The sequence below is a fragment of the Cucumis melo genome, chromosome 12, assembly GCF_025177605.1.
Source record: "Cucumis melo cultivar AY chromosome 12, USDA_Cmelo_AY_1.0, whole genome shotgun sequence".
Classification (NCBI taxonomy): Eukaryota; Viridiplantae; Streptophyta; class Magnoliopsida; order Cucurbitales; family Cucurbitaceae; genus Cucumis; species Cucumis melo.
Genome location: NC_066868.1, coordinates 18,392,324 through 18,410,860, shown reverse-complemented (window position 1 = coordinate 18,410,860; position 18,537 = coordinate 18,392,324). Strand labels below are relative to the sequence as shown.

The following is an 18,537-nucleotide window of genomic DNA, read 5'->3' as shown; positions in this document are numbered from 1 at the left end:
CTAAGACTTCGCATAAATTTATAATTAGGAAATTTAAACTTTTAAATTTAATACATTCAGAGTACTTATGTGTGAACTTGATGGCGTCTTGACTAGGAATGGTAAAATATATTTTATTACTTTTATTGATTACTGTTCTTGTAATGATATTTTATTGAACAAAATATTCTATGTATTTACATCAAGGAATAAGGGGATGAATACAAAGACCTATGTGATAAATAAGGCAACAAATAACATAAGATAATTAGGTGGGGGCAGAAGCGCTGAACAAGAGTGCCCTGTTGGGAGAGAAAAGATAGAAGAGTAGAGTCTTTATACTCCAAAGCATTGTCAGTGCGAAGGCTTTTGATAGGACAAGAGAATTAGGTGTGAATCATATTAGCAAACTCAATATAAATGCGAGATAATTCAGAGCAATGTTTGAGAAAATAAATCCATGTAAATCAAGAGAAATTATCAATGAATAAAACATAATAGCGATAACCATGAACAATGGTAGTAGGGGCAGGACCCCAAATGTCAGAATGGATTAAATCAAAAGGTTTATCACATATAGAAGTTGATGTATAGAAAGAAAAGACAGGTTGTTTAGCAAGTTTGCAATTTAAACAATTAAAAGGGACAAACTTGGTAATATTATTTAAATTGTTAATAGAAATTAAATGATGCAGTTTTTCAGGAGAAGCATGACCAAGACGAAGATGCCACTGATATGTATCAGAGTCAGTGACAGGAGCAGAGATGGATGATGAAGGAGGAGGAACCTGAAGTGATAGGAGCTCAAACAATCTTCTCACTTTGTGACCCGTCCCAATCGTCTGTCCCACCTGCGGATCCTGAACCTGACAACCATTAGGAGAAAAGGAAACAGTTGCCAAGATCGCACAATTGACCAACATACACTAGATTAAAGGTTAAGTTTGAGACACAGTAAGTATGAGGAAGACTCAAACTGGGTGTATTAATTGTGCCAACATGGGTGATGTTCATACAATTATCATCAGCAGCATAAATAGGAAATAAAGATTTAGCAGGACTAGGAGTGTTCATAAGAGAATAATTAGATGTCATATGATTGCAATAGACAGAGCCAAGAAGCCATTGATTACCTGGTGAGACGACAAGTGCAGAAGAAGATGATGAATTAACTGATTTAACAGACTTTGAAGATCACTTATCTAGAAATGAAGGGTGGTGGAATTATCTGAAGTAGCAGCCACAACAGAGGAGGTACCGGGTTTAGTAAAGTTCTTTGCTCTTGTAGAATAGCTTCGAGGTCGAGGTGGTTTTATGGGACAATTATCCAGAATATGACCTGGCTTATGGCAGTACTTGCATTCTATTTTAGGACAATCAATAAATTTATGACCAGTGAGCTTACAATTCTTACAAAATGTGCTTGATGCTCCAGATGGTGAATAAGTGCCAGCAAGAACAACATCAGAATGTTTAGAGAGATTAATGCCAAGACGATTTTCTTCAAATAATATTTCTTGGATAGTAGCATCCAATGAGGGCAAGAGACTACGGTGTAGTAAGGCAGCTCTAATAGATTCATATTCTGGACGGAGTCTCAAGGACTTTAATAAGACGAAGATGATCTTTACTGATTTTAGCTTGATCAAGTTGAGTATAGGTTAAAGCACGACTAGATACTCATTAACTGATTGACCAATTTCTTGATTAAGATTAACAAGGCTATTGTGCAACTGATAGTAATGAGCTAATCCGACATACTTAAATCGGGTAGACAAAAAATCTCATAACTTCTTAGCATTTTCAAAAGCATCAAATTGTGTATGGATAGCCGGGATTGATGTGTTACTTAGCCAGGTGATAATCTGATGATTTTTGTTGTCCCATTCTTTGAGGCGTTCAATAAATTTGCTATCATCTTCCTTGTCTTGTTTGGTTGGTTGGTTTGGTAATATCGCCGGTGACAATACGCCATAATTTACGGCCAATTAAAAAATTTTCATTTGATTTGCCCATGTAATATAACTAGAGCCATCAAGAATCGTGCTAATTGGGCGAGCCATTTCACTTTTCTCCATCTACTCACAATAAGAAACAAGTCAGATATCGAATAATCAAAGCACAAACACAGATTTTGAGGAAAACTTCAGATAACGGCAGAAGATTGAACAAATTTGCACAAAGAAACTAAAACTCAAAAAGCGACAACGATAAGGAACAAAGTCGCGAAACTGTAGGCCAAATGGAGGCTGGCCAAATGGAGAGCAGAACAGTGCGGAGATGGATGAGCCGATTTGTGCAGAACAGGCCGGAGCAGGCGGAACCGACTGAAGAACAAATGGGCCCCAAGGAGAACGCGAAAGTAACTGGATGGGTTTCGTTGATGAGGCCAAATGAAAGGCAGAGGACAAAGATTTCATCATCGGAGATCGAGGACGACGAGCAGAGAACAACATAGAGACAGATCTAAACGCACAGACGACGAGCAGAGATGGAGCAACGGTGAGCGGCTGGGTTGCGTGGGACGCGACGGTGGCTGATGCTCGACTTATGCAGACGGAGCTGTGATGGTCAGGACGTCGGGAAGATGCACAGCAGGAAGGAGAGATTCACGTCAGGGGAGGCGACGACGACGGAATAGTAGATCTAGGTTTGGCTCTAATACCATGTAATGATATTTTATTGAATAAAATATTTTATGTATTTACATCAAGAAATAAGGGGATAAATACAAAGACCTATGTGACAAATAAGGCAACAAATAACATAGGATCATATAAGATAATATATTCTTAATTACAAAGGAATATATACATTAATAATTCTGATTACATTTTTGTTTATCTTTTGAAAAATAAAAGTGATTTTTTACATGTTTAAGTTGATTGTAACTAAAATGGAAAAACAGATTAAACGAAAAATTAAGAGACTTCGTAGGGGAACTAAATATGAGTCACTTACTTTTAATAAATTCTATAACATACATTGAATAATACATGAGAAAACAACACATTATTTTTCTTAAATGAAGGGTAAGGCCAAAAGGAAACCTCCCTCTCTCACCTACCCTCCCTCCATTTATAACAAGATGTAACCACTCTAGTAACCACACTCACATAATAACTACTAGTAACTACACTTACACAATAACTACTAGTAACTTCCTAAGTATCTAATTACCCTTATATCCCTAACCCTATACTAATCTAATTACCCTTATACAAGAAAAACTCATGTATACTAATCTTGGTATTTAACAAAATACAACTTGGGATGGGGGAATTAAACACGAGAGCTTCTAAACAATGACAAGAGAAATTTGATAATCTAATCATTTCTAAATGATGTTAATGAAAGTGACAAATGCATCTACTATAAGTTTAAAAATAGTCTATGCACTATTAAATGTTTATACATAGATGATATGTTAATCTTTGAATCAAACATATACGTCATAAATGATGTAAAATCAATGTTGAGTGTAAATTTTAATATGAAAGACTTAGAAAAAACTAATGTAATCTTAGACATAACAATCGGTTTGAAAATAGAATTTCTTTGGATCAATTTTATTACTTAGAAAAGATTCTAAAGAACTATAATTACTTTGATAATAAACAAACCAGGATGTACTCCTTACGGCTCCAGTGTAAAGTTGTTCAAGAACACTGGTGACAAACCTGATATAGTGTAGGTTTACAAGCAAACCTAGTATAGACCATTTAGAGTTAAGATGCTTTAAGAAAACACAAAATCTAAGATTACATTATCAAAAGCTTTTCATTATTTTGAAAGTTTACAGCGATGCAGATTGAAACTCCCTCTCGAATATTGTAAGGCTACTAAAAGTTATTTTTTAATATAGCAGATGGATTTGTGTTTCAAAAAATAAGTTATTTTAGAAAAAGTTGTTTGACAATCATCCAAAACACTCTAAAGGTTCATTTTAAACATATTTTTATGTTTAGAATAAAATGATTTGTTAAGAAAAATATATTTTTTAAACACTCAACTTTCACAAGTGTGTTCAAGTAAAATAGAAATAAATGATTTAAATCGATACATTTATATAAGTTTAATATTTTAGTTGATACACATGTAAAAATTTAAAATTTAAATCGATAAAATTATTAATTTGAATTTAAAATAAATACCAGCTAGAGTTAAAATGGATTAAGGTTTGTGTATAAATTGAAACTTTTGTTAAAAGAATATTTTGAAAAGTGAAAAAGATGCCCCACAATTTTAGGTAACAAACAAAGGCACCGATCACCAACTATGAGTTCGTGGGTTTGTTGTTGACGCATTGACCCACCACCTTGCAGCCTTCTGTTTCATTCTTTCATGTGGGGTTTGCTTTACCAATCTCTAATTTTCACCATTTCTCTTTCCTTCCTTTTTCTTTTAGTTTTGATCCTACCAAGCCTTCTACCCAAATATCCAACTCCTACTTTTACAAAAATTTCAATGAAATATGGAACTCTTTATTTTACGAAAATTTAAATAAAAATATATAGATGTTGCTGGATAATTTTTTCCAAAAATTATATTAAAAAAGTTAAAATTAAATAACTAAATGTTTTATTATTTACTTATAATCTATATTACATTTTTATTACATCTATTGAAAATATCGATTAACCTAACATATTTCTATCAAATTTTGAGAAAAAAATAATAATGTAATAAGAATATAAAGTTTAATACTATAAATCATATGCATTCAATATTCATTTCCTTTGTTTTCAGATTAATGCTTATGAACCCACATCCAAAATATGAGATGAAATTGACCCAAAATACGTAAAATGCAATTAATATATACACACACACAATGATATTTATATTATAATATATACACACACGAGCATACCATCAAACCTACTGTTCTGTGAGGTGACATTGATCTCAGATAGCTAATAAAAGTCCCTTTCATGAAACTGTTCTCTTAGAGGCGACGGCAACCCAAAGCATTAGCGGCAAAAAAAGCTTCCGTTCTGAAAAGGGTTTTTACAGAACGCTCTAAGCTTCATCAATGGCGTCCAGATTGGTTTGGGCTTCAAGAGCTGCTTCTTATCTTAGAATCTCAATTCCCTTCAGAGGATTTGCTTCTGGTGAGCCCAACTCTACGTTTTTTCTTTTTGATGTACTGATTTTTCACCATTCTTTCTCATTTTATATTAGTTTCTTCTTAGCGAAACAAAAGGGAAACTGATCGATCTGCTTTTGGCATTGAAAGATCTTGGTTTCCAATGATGGGTTTTGTTTCTCTTTCTGTTTGTTTGATCAATGGCAGACTCTTTTCAAGAATTGCAGGATTTGTCTCCTTTTTTTTTTTTGTATCGGTGTCACGTCTCCTTGTCTGGTGAATGATTGAGTTGAGGTGATTATATTATGAATATTTGTGGGCAGATCTTAGGAAAATGGATAAATGGTTTTTTAAAACAAGAAAAACAAAGTTTTCTTTTACTATATTTTCTGTCTCGGGTCTCCCGCATTGATTCTCTAATGAATATTTTTGCCGTTCTTGTTTATGATTTTTGAAATTTGGATCGGTTGTGGGGTTCATAGATGTTATTCTACTTACAAATCATTTGTTGGATATACATTTCCCTTCACCTTCCTTTTGAATTATCATGTGATGAATCTCAATATTCAATATTATGTTATACTCTACTTGCCTTTTTTCTCTTCGTCATTTCATTTGTTTGTGTTCTTAATTCAATCTTGTCATTTAAACTAACATCTGTGCCTTGGTGAAGTTTCTAGCTGCTGATATTGTTAAATATGTAGTTTTCGAGTTTTATTAAGAATCTTCGTCCCTGGATTTATCATTTTCAATAACTTCTGTTTGGCTTCTATAACCAAAATGGAATACTAATTTTCAGAAGATTGCACTTCGTATTCTTGATATTTGCATCTTCTAAACAATATAATCAAAGGGATGGGGTGTAGAAGTATAAATCCAAATGAGAAGCAAAAGAAGCACTTATACTAAGACACACTATATCGCATAGTCTTGTGGAAATGCAAGCATTTGTTTTGTTATCTTGTGGCGTTAAGAATCTAACCACTGACTTCGAGGTGAATAGTACAAACTTAACTTTATGACATCTAGCTATGTTCATTTTTGGTGCAAAGGCAAGTATGCTAACATCTTACAAACAAAGAAAATTGAGAATAGAATGTTTCATACAGCATATGATGGACAATCGATTAATTTCTCGTCATCAAAAGAAACTGTGGAATATTTAATATCCAAGTTTATGTCTAAAACTACTTGAGTATAGAGAAATAACTTGTACCTCCCATTGTGCAGTTGTGAAGGACTTGAAATATGCTACCTCTCATGAATGGGTGAAAGTAGAAGGGGACAAAGCAACTGTTGGCATAACTGATCATGCTCAAGATCATTTGGGTGATGTTGTCTATGTAGAATTACCAGAAGTTGGAACCTCTGTTAAACAGGATGGCAGTTTCGGTGCGGTAGAAAGTGTTAAAGCTACCAGTGATATCAACTCTCCAGTGTCGGGGAAAATCATTGAGGTCAATGAAGAGCTCAGCAGCTCCCCTGGTCTGGTGGGTTCCTGGATCTGTTATTTTTACTCTTAATTCTCTATTTTTGGATACTTTAAGATGGTTTGTATTTAATAACTGACTTGAGTCTTAGGATTGATTAGAGAAAAAAATGTGTTTTTTAAACAGTTTTATTTAAACTCTTCGATAAAAACGGTTTAAAATTTACTCCAAAAGCTATTTTAAATTGTTGTCAAACAATGGAATTTTGTCCAAAATGACTTATCTTTTAAATTAAAAAAACTTGAAATTGTATTCCACCCTTAGTTTCAATGTCTTTCTTTTTAGAAGAACGGATACAAGTACGAGACACGGATAGAACATGACACAGGCATAGCGACGCATAGTTTTGAAGAATCTAAAACACATTTATTAAACATACGTTTTTAAAATATGTATCATTTTTATATCCGAAGAAAATTCAAAGTTAATGTGTTGATGCATATATGCTTAAAAAAATAGTTTGATGTATTTCAAACTACAAAATTATTATTATTGTTTTATATGTATCTTTTTAATTCATTTAACAAGTGCTCTAGCATGTCTAACATATTTGCTGCATAATACAAACGTGTCCAACAATTGTCAGATTGTCCAAGTGTTTGACACTTGTCGGACACAAACACACAAGTCAGATTAAACTTTCTTTGCTTCAAGCATATCTATGTGGGTGATATAAAGAGGTACACATGTGTATGAACTAATAGCTTGTTTCTTTTTCAGAAGAAACTTATAAAGATCTGTTTAATCTAAATGTGCAAGGGTTAAAATTTGTTGGACATTTTACATATACGAACTTTTTTATTTTTTCCTTTTCTTTCTTTTTTAAAAAGATACCAACTCTTCTTGTGTCATGAAAATGTTGTCATTGGAGTTTGCATATTGCATATTCTAAATTCTCTAGATTTTACACCCATGTTCAGGGATCGACCTGCCAATACCTTTGGATGTTTTCTTAACAATTACCATTTCTTTGACTATCCTTCCTTTGTGTATATTGAAAACTTTCTAGTCATTTTGTAACTTGATGATTGTAATCATACACACACTTACGCAGGAACATTCTGGATCACTTCTGCAATTATCCTTTGTTTCTTATTCTCTATACTTTCCTGCATCTTACTGGATAGATAACGTTTATTTATACAAATCTAACTGGATAGATAACGTTTTTGTAGTTTTATTTGTGTTCTTTGTATATGATGAACATATGAGTGAGTCCTTTGCCAACAAATGAAAACAGCAAAGAACCATCACTTAGTTTTCTTTCTTCTAATCCGGGTTATGGTTGTTTTTGATCCATTTTTGTCTCTGTAGGTGAACTCAAGCCCATATGAAAATGGATGGATTATTAAGGTGGAGGTTAGTGACAGTGGTGAACTGAAAAACTTGATGGACTCTGAGCAATACTCCAAGTTTTGTGAAGAAGAAGATTCAAAGCATTGAGTGTTCATAGAGATGTTTGAAGAAGTGAGCAGCTGGGAGAGACAACTCTGCATCAGATCAGTTGTTTCCTTCTGTGGGTTAGCCACAGATTGCACATCTTTCTTCCTTTTTCTTTTTCTTTCTGTTTTCTGGATTCTCTGTCCTTTGTAAGACTCGCTAAATTGGTGGAATTTTTCCCACTCAGATGAATAATTTAATCTCTTTGAATCTCCAACTAGTGGTATAATAATGGAAATTTCTAGTAAAAACTATCTACATATTTACGAGGGCATTTTTTTTTAAATTATAGTAATACAAACTCTTAATACTATATGCATTCAAGTGTCATAATAATATCATTTGATAATAGTATAAAATTATATTGTAATAAAACAAAAATAGAACAAGTCAAAATAAAATGAGCCCAATACTCCCTCACTTTCTTGTAAACAAAGAAATCTATTTTCTTAAATTTAGTCATTGGATTGATTATTTAGGCTATGTTTATGGGAATGGTATATTCACAGTGAAATTTCATATCTTTTTCAAATTTAGTGATATAGTTTATTATGGCAACGGTAATAGGAAATGCCTCAAAATTTAGAGATTTCTAAAAATATAATTCAAAGTTTTAAAAAAATATAACAATAATGTATTCATATTTTAAACTCAAACCATAATGGTACCTTGGATCGGCCACATTTTGCTTGAATTGTTGTTTTTGTTAACGAATTTAGATATTGGTTTGGTATCATGTGTCAATAAATATAAATAAACAACACAAAATGTAATCGCATAAGTTCACTTTTTAAATTACTATCGAGGTTTCATGTGTTAGTAAACTAAACACAAATAAACAACACACAACTTAATTGCATGGAGCCCACTTTTTAAATTACCATTTATTCATTTCTATTGAACGAGGTACATATGGCCCTGATATAAACTAAGACTACATTTTTAAATTTAGAAATTTAACTTAAACAAATTCAAATAAATTTTTATCTAAGGACAAGACTAAACTGACATTAATATCTAAACTTAATGATAATAGGGTGTGTAGGCCTCTAAGTTCAAGTGGGTATAATGGACAATTATTGTTTCGATTATGACCATTTCAAATTTTTTCTACTTGAAGTATCAAACCTTAAACTTTGGAAACAAGTTCGAAAATACATTTATTGTTAGTTTTGGATAAAAAAACGTTGATGTTTTGTATAAAAAATATCCTAAAACTTTCAAAAGTTAAAAAAACGTTCTCCTGTTTAATATATATACATATACATATATAGGAACAAAAACCACTGATAGTGTCTTGCCTCTTCGTTTTCCATCTTTTTCTACCCTCCCTTCCTCAATACCTTCTTTACACCTTTTTTTTTAACTATTTAACACTTGTGTATCTAAAATAAATTAAAAAAAAAAACAAGAGTATAAATATTTTAACAAAGCAAATGATTTTAAAACTTAAATATTTTAACAAAATCATACTTTAATAATTGAGTGTGTGTTAATGGTCGGATATTTTTTATTTGATTGTATTGTTTTAATATGTTTTAAAAAGAAATATTGATTTTGGAAATTTGTAAAAATTGGTGAGATTTTGAAGTTTCAATCTTTATCTTGGTTGTTGAAAAAAATATTGTAAGGATACTTAGTTCAAGAGAAATATAAAAGTAAGGATACATGATTTTAGAGAAATATGAAAATATTTATATGAAAAAATTATCGTAAAGGATAAAACTGTTTAAAAATGTAAAATTTAATATTTTATTAATGATAAATAGTGATATACTTTTTGGTTTACTGATTAATAAAAGTTTAAAATTTTGTTAGATTTTATAAATATTTTAGTTCATTTTACTATATTTAAAAATATCAAAAGAAACGAGATAATTATATATATGAAAACAATTTATACAATGAAACTATCAATTAATTAATTATATTTATACTTAATGATTATGATTAATATAAGATATGAATTCATTTCTTAATAATATAATTATTTTATCATTAATTAATTAATTAGGATTTATTAATTATTTTATTGATTAATATAAAGCATCTATATAAATTGATCGAATTTATGACGACAAATTACCCATTTTACATATATTTATAAATCAATAGTTTAACTAATATTATTAAAATTTTATCGAGTTTTCATAATTGATTTTACAAATTAGATAAAAAAAAATTATTTCCATACATTATTTAACAATGTTTCAATCCACAACCAAACATATCTTTAATTTACAGTTAGACATTCTTAACAATGTTATTTCCACCTCAATTCAATCCATCCGAACGTTCCCTAAAATTATCAAAAGCCAAGCCGAACCATGAAGAAAAGATCGGTATAAATTGATAAAACCCCCACTAAACCCTGACGAAACTTTGGGATGAACTTGAACTGCCACCCATCTCTTCTTCTCTTCTCTACACGCCAACAACTTCATGGAATTCTCTGCCCGTCTCTCCTCACCGGCTCCCTTTCCCCAAACTCTACTCTTCCCTCTAATGGTACCGCTTTTTCTTTCTCTGTTAACGCACATCTTCTTAATTCAGTCACTTTGACTTTCTGGGTGTTTTGCAGAAGCACGGTGGGAGTCGAAGGCTGTCTGGGTACGCGAGAAATTCATGGAATATCAGAAATTTTGTCGTTAGGGCCGGTCCTAAGAGGATATCTTTTGGTAAAGAATGCAGAGGGGCCTTGCTAGCTGGTATTGATAAGTTGGCTGATGCTGTTTCGGTCACTTTAGGACCTAAAGGTTTGTACAACTTCCTATCTTCTTTGATTCTACACCATTTCTAGACATGTTACTTATTTCTTGCGGAATTCTGTTTAATATCACATGTGTGTGTGTGTGTGTTTGGGAAGCCAGTGTCTAATCCTTAGCATGCTCAATTTGCTGGTTAATTGTGCGCTGGACTTGAAGTGGCGAGTTTATGATGTTGTTTCAGTAAAGACAATGGGTTTGCATTATATTTTAATTAGTCAACCGCTTCTAGTCTGAAGAAATTTAGAAGATAGTGTATGAGCATGTGAAAACACAATTTGTTGGAGTTGCAATTTCTGAAGTGTGTGAAGGAAAAGAGGGGAAAGATTGGCCATTTCAAAATTCTCTCCTCCCGTGTAATTTCATTTGATTTGTGTGAAGAACTTTTGACCACTTAAATCTGGAACTGTTTGGTAATGATTACTTATTTATTGTTCAGTCTAGTTACCCTGTGAATGGTTCAAGAATGATGCATAATCTCTTGTCCATCTTAGATATTTTAATTCTTTTTCACCAAAACATGCAGGCCGCAATGTTATTCTCTCTGAACAGGGAACACTTAAAGTGGTTAATGATGGGGTTACAATTGCGAAAGCTATCGAGCTTTCTGATGCAATTGAGAATGCAGGAGTGGTTCTGATCCAAGAGGTTATTCATGATTGTTAATTAAAATCTTACTTGTTCTGAAACTTGTTTGATGGGGTTTAACATCTAAGATATATTATCTTTGAGTTATCGGGTTTCAGGTTGCTAGTAAAATGAACGACTTGGCTGGCGACGGAACCACCACCGCAATAATTTTGGCACGTGAAATGATCAAATCCGGATTATTGGCAGTTTCCTTTGGGGCTGATCCAGTTTCATTAAAGAAAGGAATGGATAAGACTGTAAAGGAGTTGATCAAGGTTTTAAAGAAGAAAAGTACTCCTGTACGAGGAAAAGATGATATTAAAGGTTCTTTCTTCTCATCTGGTTGAACAATGAACACTGGCAAAGTTTCATTTGGGAAGTAAATGGTGCTGAACTAGCCTCGTCCTTTGTGCAGCTGTTGCAATGATATCTTCTGGAAATGATGAATATGTGGGGAACTTAATTGCTGAAGCAATTGAAAAGATTGGCCCTGATGGTGTGATCTCAATCGAGTCATCAAAATCCTCTGAAACTTCTGTTATAATAGAGGAAGGAATGAAGGTAAATGATTTTGCAGCAAAGACGATCAGTTCTTTTACAACCAATTGGGTTGCGCCTATTTGATGTGCATCTGCAATATTCAAAATCTATCTTATTGTCTTTTCATTTTGCCTTGTGGTTCCAACTTCCGTTGTATCTCTTTCCACAGATTGATAAAGGTTATATGTCGCCTCAGTTTATTACAAACCAAGATAAGTCTATTGTGGAGTTTGACAATGCAAAGGTCCTAGTAACCGATCAAAGGATTTCTTCTGTCAAAGAAATTGTTCCTTTGTTGGAGAAGACCGTACAGCTAAGTCTTCCTCTACTGATAATTGCGGAGGACATCTCAAGACAAGTTCTAGAGACCCTAGTGCTGAACAAGATACAGGGTTTAGTTAATGTGGCTGTTGTAAAATGTCCTGGCCTTGGTGAAAGAAAGAAGGCTCTATTGCAAGATATTGCACTAATGACAGGTGAACTAAATACTTCTACAAACAGTTATCATACACTCACTTAAATGATTGTTATTTCAGTGGTGGATCTAAGCAATAAAAATCCATCCAAAACTTGGCTTGCATTTGTATATTTGCTTCAGGGTTTTGGAAGAGAGGAGGGTTTTTGGTTAAATGATATTATACATCAAATTTTATTTAATTATATTAAACAGTGTGATGACACTATGAATATATCGTTTTTAACAAAGACAACAGCTTTTGACTTGCCTTCAGATTTTTTTAGTAGCATTTGGATCGCCTGAGTACATTCTTAGGCTTTCATTTCATCTCTCATACTGCTTTGTCCTAAAGTTGTGTAGCATACATTTGTGTCAGTTTTCATTTTGTTGCTGGAAAAGATCCTAGAGTATTGTTGGGATGTGTCCAACTTTTCATACAGCTTCAAAGCTATACCATGATTAATTGCGATGGTAAAAACTCTATCTAAATCTCTCAGGTTTATTTTTCAGAGTGTAAATTGAAACCTCAATAGAGGGGTTTTGATGCTATCATTTCTAATATTCTTTTGTCATTGATAAGCTTTATGGTAACCCTTTTTTTTCCTGTTCTAGCACTCATCATCATTGCCTCCATGTTCGGTCAAACTTCTTGTTAATGTGTTGATTTAATTATTCTTTTCTGAAATAAATGTGTTAATTTAATTAAGTCCACCATAATCATCAACTTAAGCTTTTAGGTTGAACGTTGGTTTACATGATATGAGAGTAGGTCTTGTGATCAAATGACTCAAACCTCTATAATATCATTTTCTCTCTGATTAATATTGATTTCCACTCGTTGGGTCTTCCACTAATTTCCAAGCCTACAAGTGAGAGAATGTCTTGCAGTGCTCATATAATTAAATTTACTGTAACTCATCAATTTAAGCTTTGGGTTCCAATGGTGACACTTGTTTTACGAAAATATTCTAGATTTCCAAGAGTTTATGTAACCCATCAAATTGGGGTTCACCGTTTTTCAGTTTGAAGGTTTATGTACTATTGATGTGAGTTTAAATCTCTGACAAATGCCTCTCTGTATTATTTCTGGAATCTGAAAAAACATAAGAAGCCTCTTTATATCTTGTAAGAATTCCAATGACTAAGATGGTGGAAATTTGTTTATCTTATACATAGTTTAAAGTCTGGAAGGATCTGAGTGGTGTAGGTGATGAACTGCTGTGGGATGTTAGATTGCAGTTGATATGACTCTGATTATGTTGCCGTACAATGTTAGATTGTTGACTTTATTTTAAAATTGTCAGGTGCTGATTTTCTCTCTGGAGATTTGGGTCTAGGACTTGAAGGTGCAACTTCAGATCAGCTTGGAATTGCTAGGAAAGTAGTTATAACATCTAATTCAACAACAATAGTTGCAGATCCCTCTACTAAAGATGAAATTCAAGCAAGAATTTCACAGATTAAGAAGGATCTTCTTGAAACAGATAATTCCAACCTCTCAAGAAAGCTGTCGGAGAGGATTGCTAAACTTTCTGGTGGAGTTGCTGTCATCAAGGTTTGTGGTTTTAAAAGATTACTTAAGGGTGTATCTTTTGAGAGACTTCTCATCATTCATTTGACTGCATGATTTTTCTGTATTCATACACTGGTCCGGACTTGCTGAAATTTAATTCCTTATTAGCTATGTGAACCATGGTGAAGGCTTTAGTTCTAGCTCATTAGTCATGATATTAACTGAAAACAGATTACCTGTTAGTTCAGTAGTTAAATGGAAGTATGGAAATTGGAAGTATCTTATATATCAAAGGGAGAGACCCCTCAAAAGCAATAGTTTCTTGAAGATCCTCCACGTTACCTTCTTTTCCTTGGAAGACTCTTACACCCCCTTTTCCATGCCCCCAGACAAGGATTTTAGAGTCCCAATGAGAAAGCTTTGGGGAAGTGTTTAAACCCTCGAGAAGCAAGGTCGAGAAGAAAGCCTTGTACATCTTAGATTAGCTAGCCTTCTAAATAGCCTCAGAGAGCTGAAAGTTAAATGCTTCTTGTTTCATCGTGAGCATGCCAAGAGGGGACCAGGAGTCTAGGACATTAAAGAGAAGGAACATGAAGAATTGGGAAATCAAACTCTACTATTCTCATTCAAAGATACCTGGAATTACCCCTGCTTCTGTTTATCAGATTTCTTTAAAAAGTTCTGAAATCTATTATCCATGTTCTATATTTGGGCAGGGTAGTATGCTACAACTCATTCTATACAGAATGCCGTACAGCCTTGGAAGCATAGTGCATAAGGGAGCGTTATGTATCCTAAACTTCCAAATTTCTCTGTTGAACAATTAATACTTAATAGCATGCGATTTCAGATTGATATAAAATTCAAAGATCTTATCTAGATGAAATGAAAGTTCATCTTAGCTTAACCAAGTCCTCAACTTATGACTATTACATTGCATGTTGTCCTGTAGTGTGTGAGAAGATTGGGGATAATCTTTTAATCCACCCAAGAACAAAAACAGCAAAAGATAATTACTAGAAAGCTCTGAATTTTTCATTTGACAGACATTTATGAAAAGAAAACTGTAGTGAAGAATTCGTTATCGTTCTGACTTTACTATGAGCATGAGTGACTAATCATTTAAAGGACTTCTTTGCTGTTTAATTTTTTCAGAATTGGGCTTTGAATTATCCTAACTAATGTTATTTTTCTTTTTATTTCTTATGTCACATTTTGTCTTATTTTCTTTATGAACAGTAAAACATCCAAGGAATAAAAATCTTTTCTAATTTTCTTTTATGGGGCATTTGCAAAAATAGCAAAAAATTTATGATAATAGGGCTCATGTTACTACATTTTCTAAATTGCAAAATTAGTAAATTTAAAAGCGGATAACTCTCTGATAGCCTCCCGATAGTCCTCTGATATCATCAATTATTTATCATATTCGCAATATGCAAAAAAAAAAAGGTGTTATGGGCTATTCTTTTTAAAAAAATTGTCATTTGATGCAATTTCCCTTTTTTTATTGGATCCATGTGGTTCAAGTTAGGTGGGAGCACATACAGAGGTGGAACTTGAAGACAGAAAACTTAGAATTGAGGATGCAAAGAATGCTGTATTTGCTGCCATGAATGAAGGCATTGTTGCTGGTGGAGGTGCCACCTATGTTCATTTGTATGAATTGCTTCCGACCATAAAACAGTCAATGGAAAATCAAGATGAGCAGATTGGTGCTGATATTGTGGGCAAGGTATTGTCGATGCCCCTTTTCATTGTCGTGGTTTCCTTATCTCTTCATTTTTTTTGTGGAAATTGAACTGCTATTACTTTAGTACCTCTTTGATGGTGAAATGGAAGTTTGGATTTGGGTGCCAGTTTTTTGGTAGATAATTCAAGTATTCTATAATGAAGAAGATGAATGGTGAATTTAAGTTCAGGCACAATATTTCGGTTTTTCTTGGAATTAGCAAGGCATGCCATGTATCATATATCGATTGCTTGTAGAAGTGCTCCTTTCATTAAAATTTTGTGTACCTTTCAAAATTTTGAATAGATTTTGCAAAAAAAATTGCAGGCACTTCTTGCTCCTGCAAAACTCATTGCTAGTAATGCAGGGGATGATGGAATAGTTGTTGTGGAGAAAACTCAAGCATGCGATTGGCGACACGGCTATAATGCAATGGCAAACAAATATGAAGATCTTTTCAATGCTGGTGTAGTAGATCCTTGCCTTGTTTCCAGATGCGCGCTTCAGATTGCAGCCTCAGTTACTGGAATCGTTTTAACGACTCAAGCCATAATTGTAGAGAAAACAAAGAAGCCAAAGCCACCCATTCCTCTTGTTCCTGGAATATCTCCATGAATGGGAAAGAAAAGAGAAATAGATATTCCCAAAAGTTGACATGAATAGACAAAAAATAGATTGATCAGGTCGACCTCGCCATGGTTTCTCTTGGAACCTTCTTAGCTTGAGTTGAATAAGGTAAAAAGATTAAGAAGCTTTCAGGGTTTCATGAACCATTAGGGAAAGCTCCCATTTTCACCTGTGGCTGATGAAGAGATGACTTGCCAAATTGCTAGGCTAATACGATGAAAGAAATTAATTTATAGGAACTGGGTTAGCTCCTCTAGTTTTCCTCTCCTAATTATTGCAAGAAAAGTACCTATTAAAGCAGAAACTTTGTCCATGTTTACTTTATCACCACAGTATTGGTATTGTTTCCAGGTTTCTCTGTTGTAAAGTATCAACATTTTGTAACGTCTGTTCTATTATCTTTCATGTCCATAGAAAATGATAACAGCTTGGTTTGGGCCAAATTTGACAATTGACATGGAGTGGCTTGTCCCAACCCAAACTAGCATTATCAACGATCAAGTTGGGCTAAAACTAAACATGTCTGACTGAAATCAATAAAAACTTCAATAAAAAAAGGGTTTTAAGGAGAATAGCCTAAATCGGGGCTTTTTTTCTAATATATTTTATAAAAGTCCTTAAAGGGTTAATATCTTTCGCAAATAAATGAGCAAATTTACTTTATTACCTAAATTTTATTAATCTTGAATAATATTTTTCTTAATTATTAATTATCAACAATCATATTTATTATATCAGTAACTTTCTTAATTATTTAATTATTAATACAAATATATTTATTTATTTATATAATATTTATTATCTTTAGAATAATTTAAATATGTTATAAATTATTACCTTACATAGTAATAAGATTTTTAATTATCCTACAAAATAAATATTTTCAATTTCATGTCCAACCAGAATTTATTTTCTCATGATCATCAATTCTGATGCTGACATTCTTCTTCGATTTCTATTACAAAAATAAAAAAAATTGTTCCTTCTTCCTCCCTTTCGATTTGTTTCTTGTGATACGATTAGTCTTTTATATATATATATATATATATTATTCATTCTTCCGTTCGGAGCAAATACAATTTTCCTTCAAAAATTTGTGCTTTCTTTTTCCGTTTCGTAGCATATATTCCGGTAACGTTCCTCATATTTTGATTTTTCACGTATGCTACTGAATAATACATTTATGTTTTGTAATTTGTTACATATGTACTACTACATATATTCAATATTAATACATTGACCTTTTCTCATGTTCTGTAATTTTTTTAGTCAATTTATATACTACTGCATATATTCAATAATTGCGACATATTTCGATCATCTTATTCATATTTTTTGTTTAGTAAAGTTTTCGTGAACAATATATACATTTATATACCACTGTTTATTCTACTTTTATTATGTGATTTATCATATATATACATCTTATTCATATTTATGTTATGTGATTTGTTACATATATACTACTGCATATATTCAATAATACATAAATTGTAGTTGAATTTCATTATATATCATTGCATACACAGATGATGTTACAATAATAGGTATTTAGTGATACATTGATCAGCTTTTTCTAAGATTCATTGGTCAATTATGTGCCAATTTTTACCTTTTTTTATTCCTCTTGAAAACCTAAATTTATTACTTCAACTAGTTCTTGGTGAGGACCTAGAACCTTATCTTCTTCTTCTACCATTCTTAACAATTTTGAGGATATTCCCACAGCATCTTCATTGTCACTTTCCTTGTCAGATTCCCTAGTGTATATTAAGGCATCAAGGGTAGAACTGGAATTACTAACATCTTCATTCTTATGAATATTGTCTATGAAAGGGTTTAGACTTTTGTGTTTAATTTGCAAATGCAAGAAAGAAAGCAGAGAGAAGAAGAAATTAAAATGAATGAAATGAAAAATGCGAAAATTTTATTAAATAACAAGAAAACAACACATCAATTTTGTAAAGCAAATAAATACTATGGTCATGGATAGAGCCGTTCGAAAAAATAAAAATTTTACACAAATAAAAGCTTAATCATTACTCTTGAAAATCTCTTGAAAACGTAGGTAGATCTACAATATCCCAGTTGTTAAGCTCAAAATCAGGCGGACATGCATAAACTATGTTGCCTTCAAATGATGCTTCTTGCGCCACTACTACAATCGATAAACTCTCCATCTTTGTTAACAATCCATCCTCCAAATCAGAGTTGTGTGATGAGTAACTTATACCAGCAGTCTTGAAAGTATCATATAATTATGGTATAAGTTTTA

At 32.6% G+C, this 18,537-nt stretch overlaps 2 protein-coding genes across 4 annotated transcripts; both read left to right on the top strand.

The window, feature by feature from the left end:
• Positions 1–4,731: 4,731 nt before the first annotated feature.
• Positions 4,732–8,215, top strand: LOC103498256 (glycine cleavage system H protein 2, mitochondrial). Its single transcript, XM_008460803.3, has 3 exons — positions 4,732–5,093; positions 6,299–6,558; positions 7,873–8,215. The coding sequence occupies exons 1-3, from the start codon at positions 5,015–5,017 to the stop codon at positions 7,999–8,001; spliced, it is 468 nt and encodes a 155-aa protein (XP_008459025.1). The 5' UTR covers positions 4,732–5,014; the 3' UTR covers positions 8,002–8,215.
• Positions 8,216–10,275: 2,060 nt separating this feature from the next.
• On the top strand, positions 10,276–16,713 carry LOC103498255 (chaperonin 60 subunit alpha 2, chloroplastic). Of its 3 annotated transcripts, none has more exons than XM_051080612.1 (9): positions 10,276–10,506; positions 10,580–10,754; positions 11,290–11,411; positions 11,510–11,717; positions 11,809–11,954; positions 12,103–12,409; positions 13,695–13,945; positions 15,438–15,638; positions 16,003–16,713. In XM_051080612.1, the coding sequence occupies exons 1-9, from the start codon at positions 10,441–10,443 to the stop codon at positions 16,015–16,017; spliced, it is 1,491 nt and encodes a 496-aa protein (XP_050936569.1). In that variant the 5' UTR covers positions 10,276–10,440; the 3' UTR covers positions 16,018–16,713. The 3 variants fall into 3 exon arrangements, with proteins under 3 accessions (XP_050936569.1, XP_008459023.2, XP_050936570.1); XM_008460801.3 differs by having other exon boundaries at positions 10,279–10,506; positions 15,963–16,713; XM_051080613.1 differs by lacking the exon at positions 16,003–16,713 and having other exon boundaries at positions 10,281–10,506; positions 15,434–15,606.
• The last annotated feature ends 1,824 nt before the right edge of the window (positions 16,714–18,537 follow it).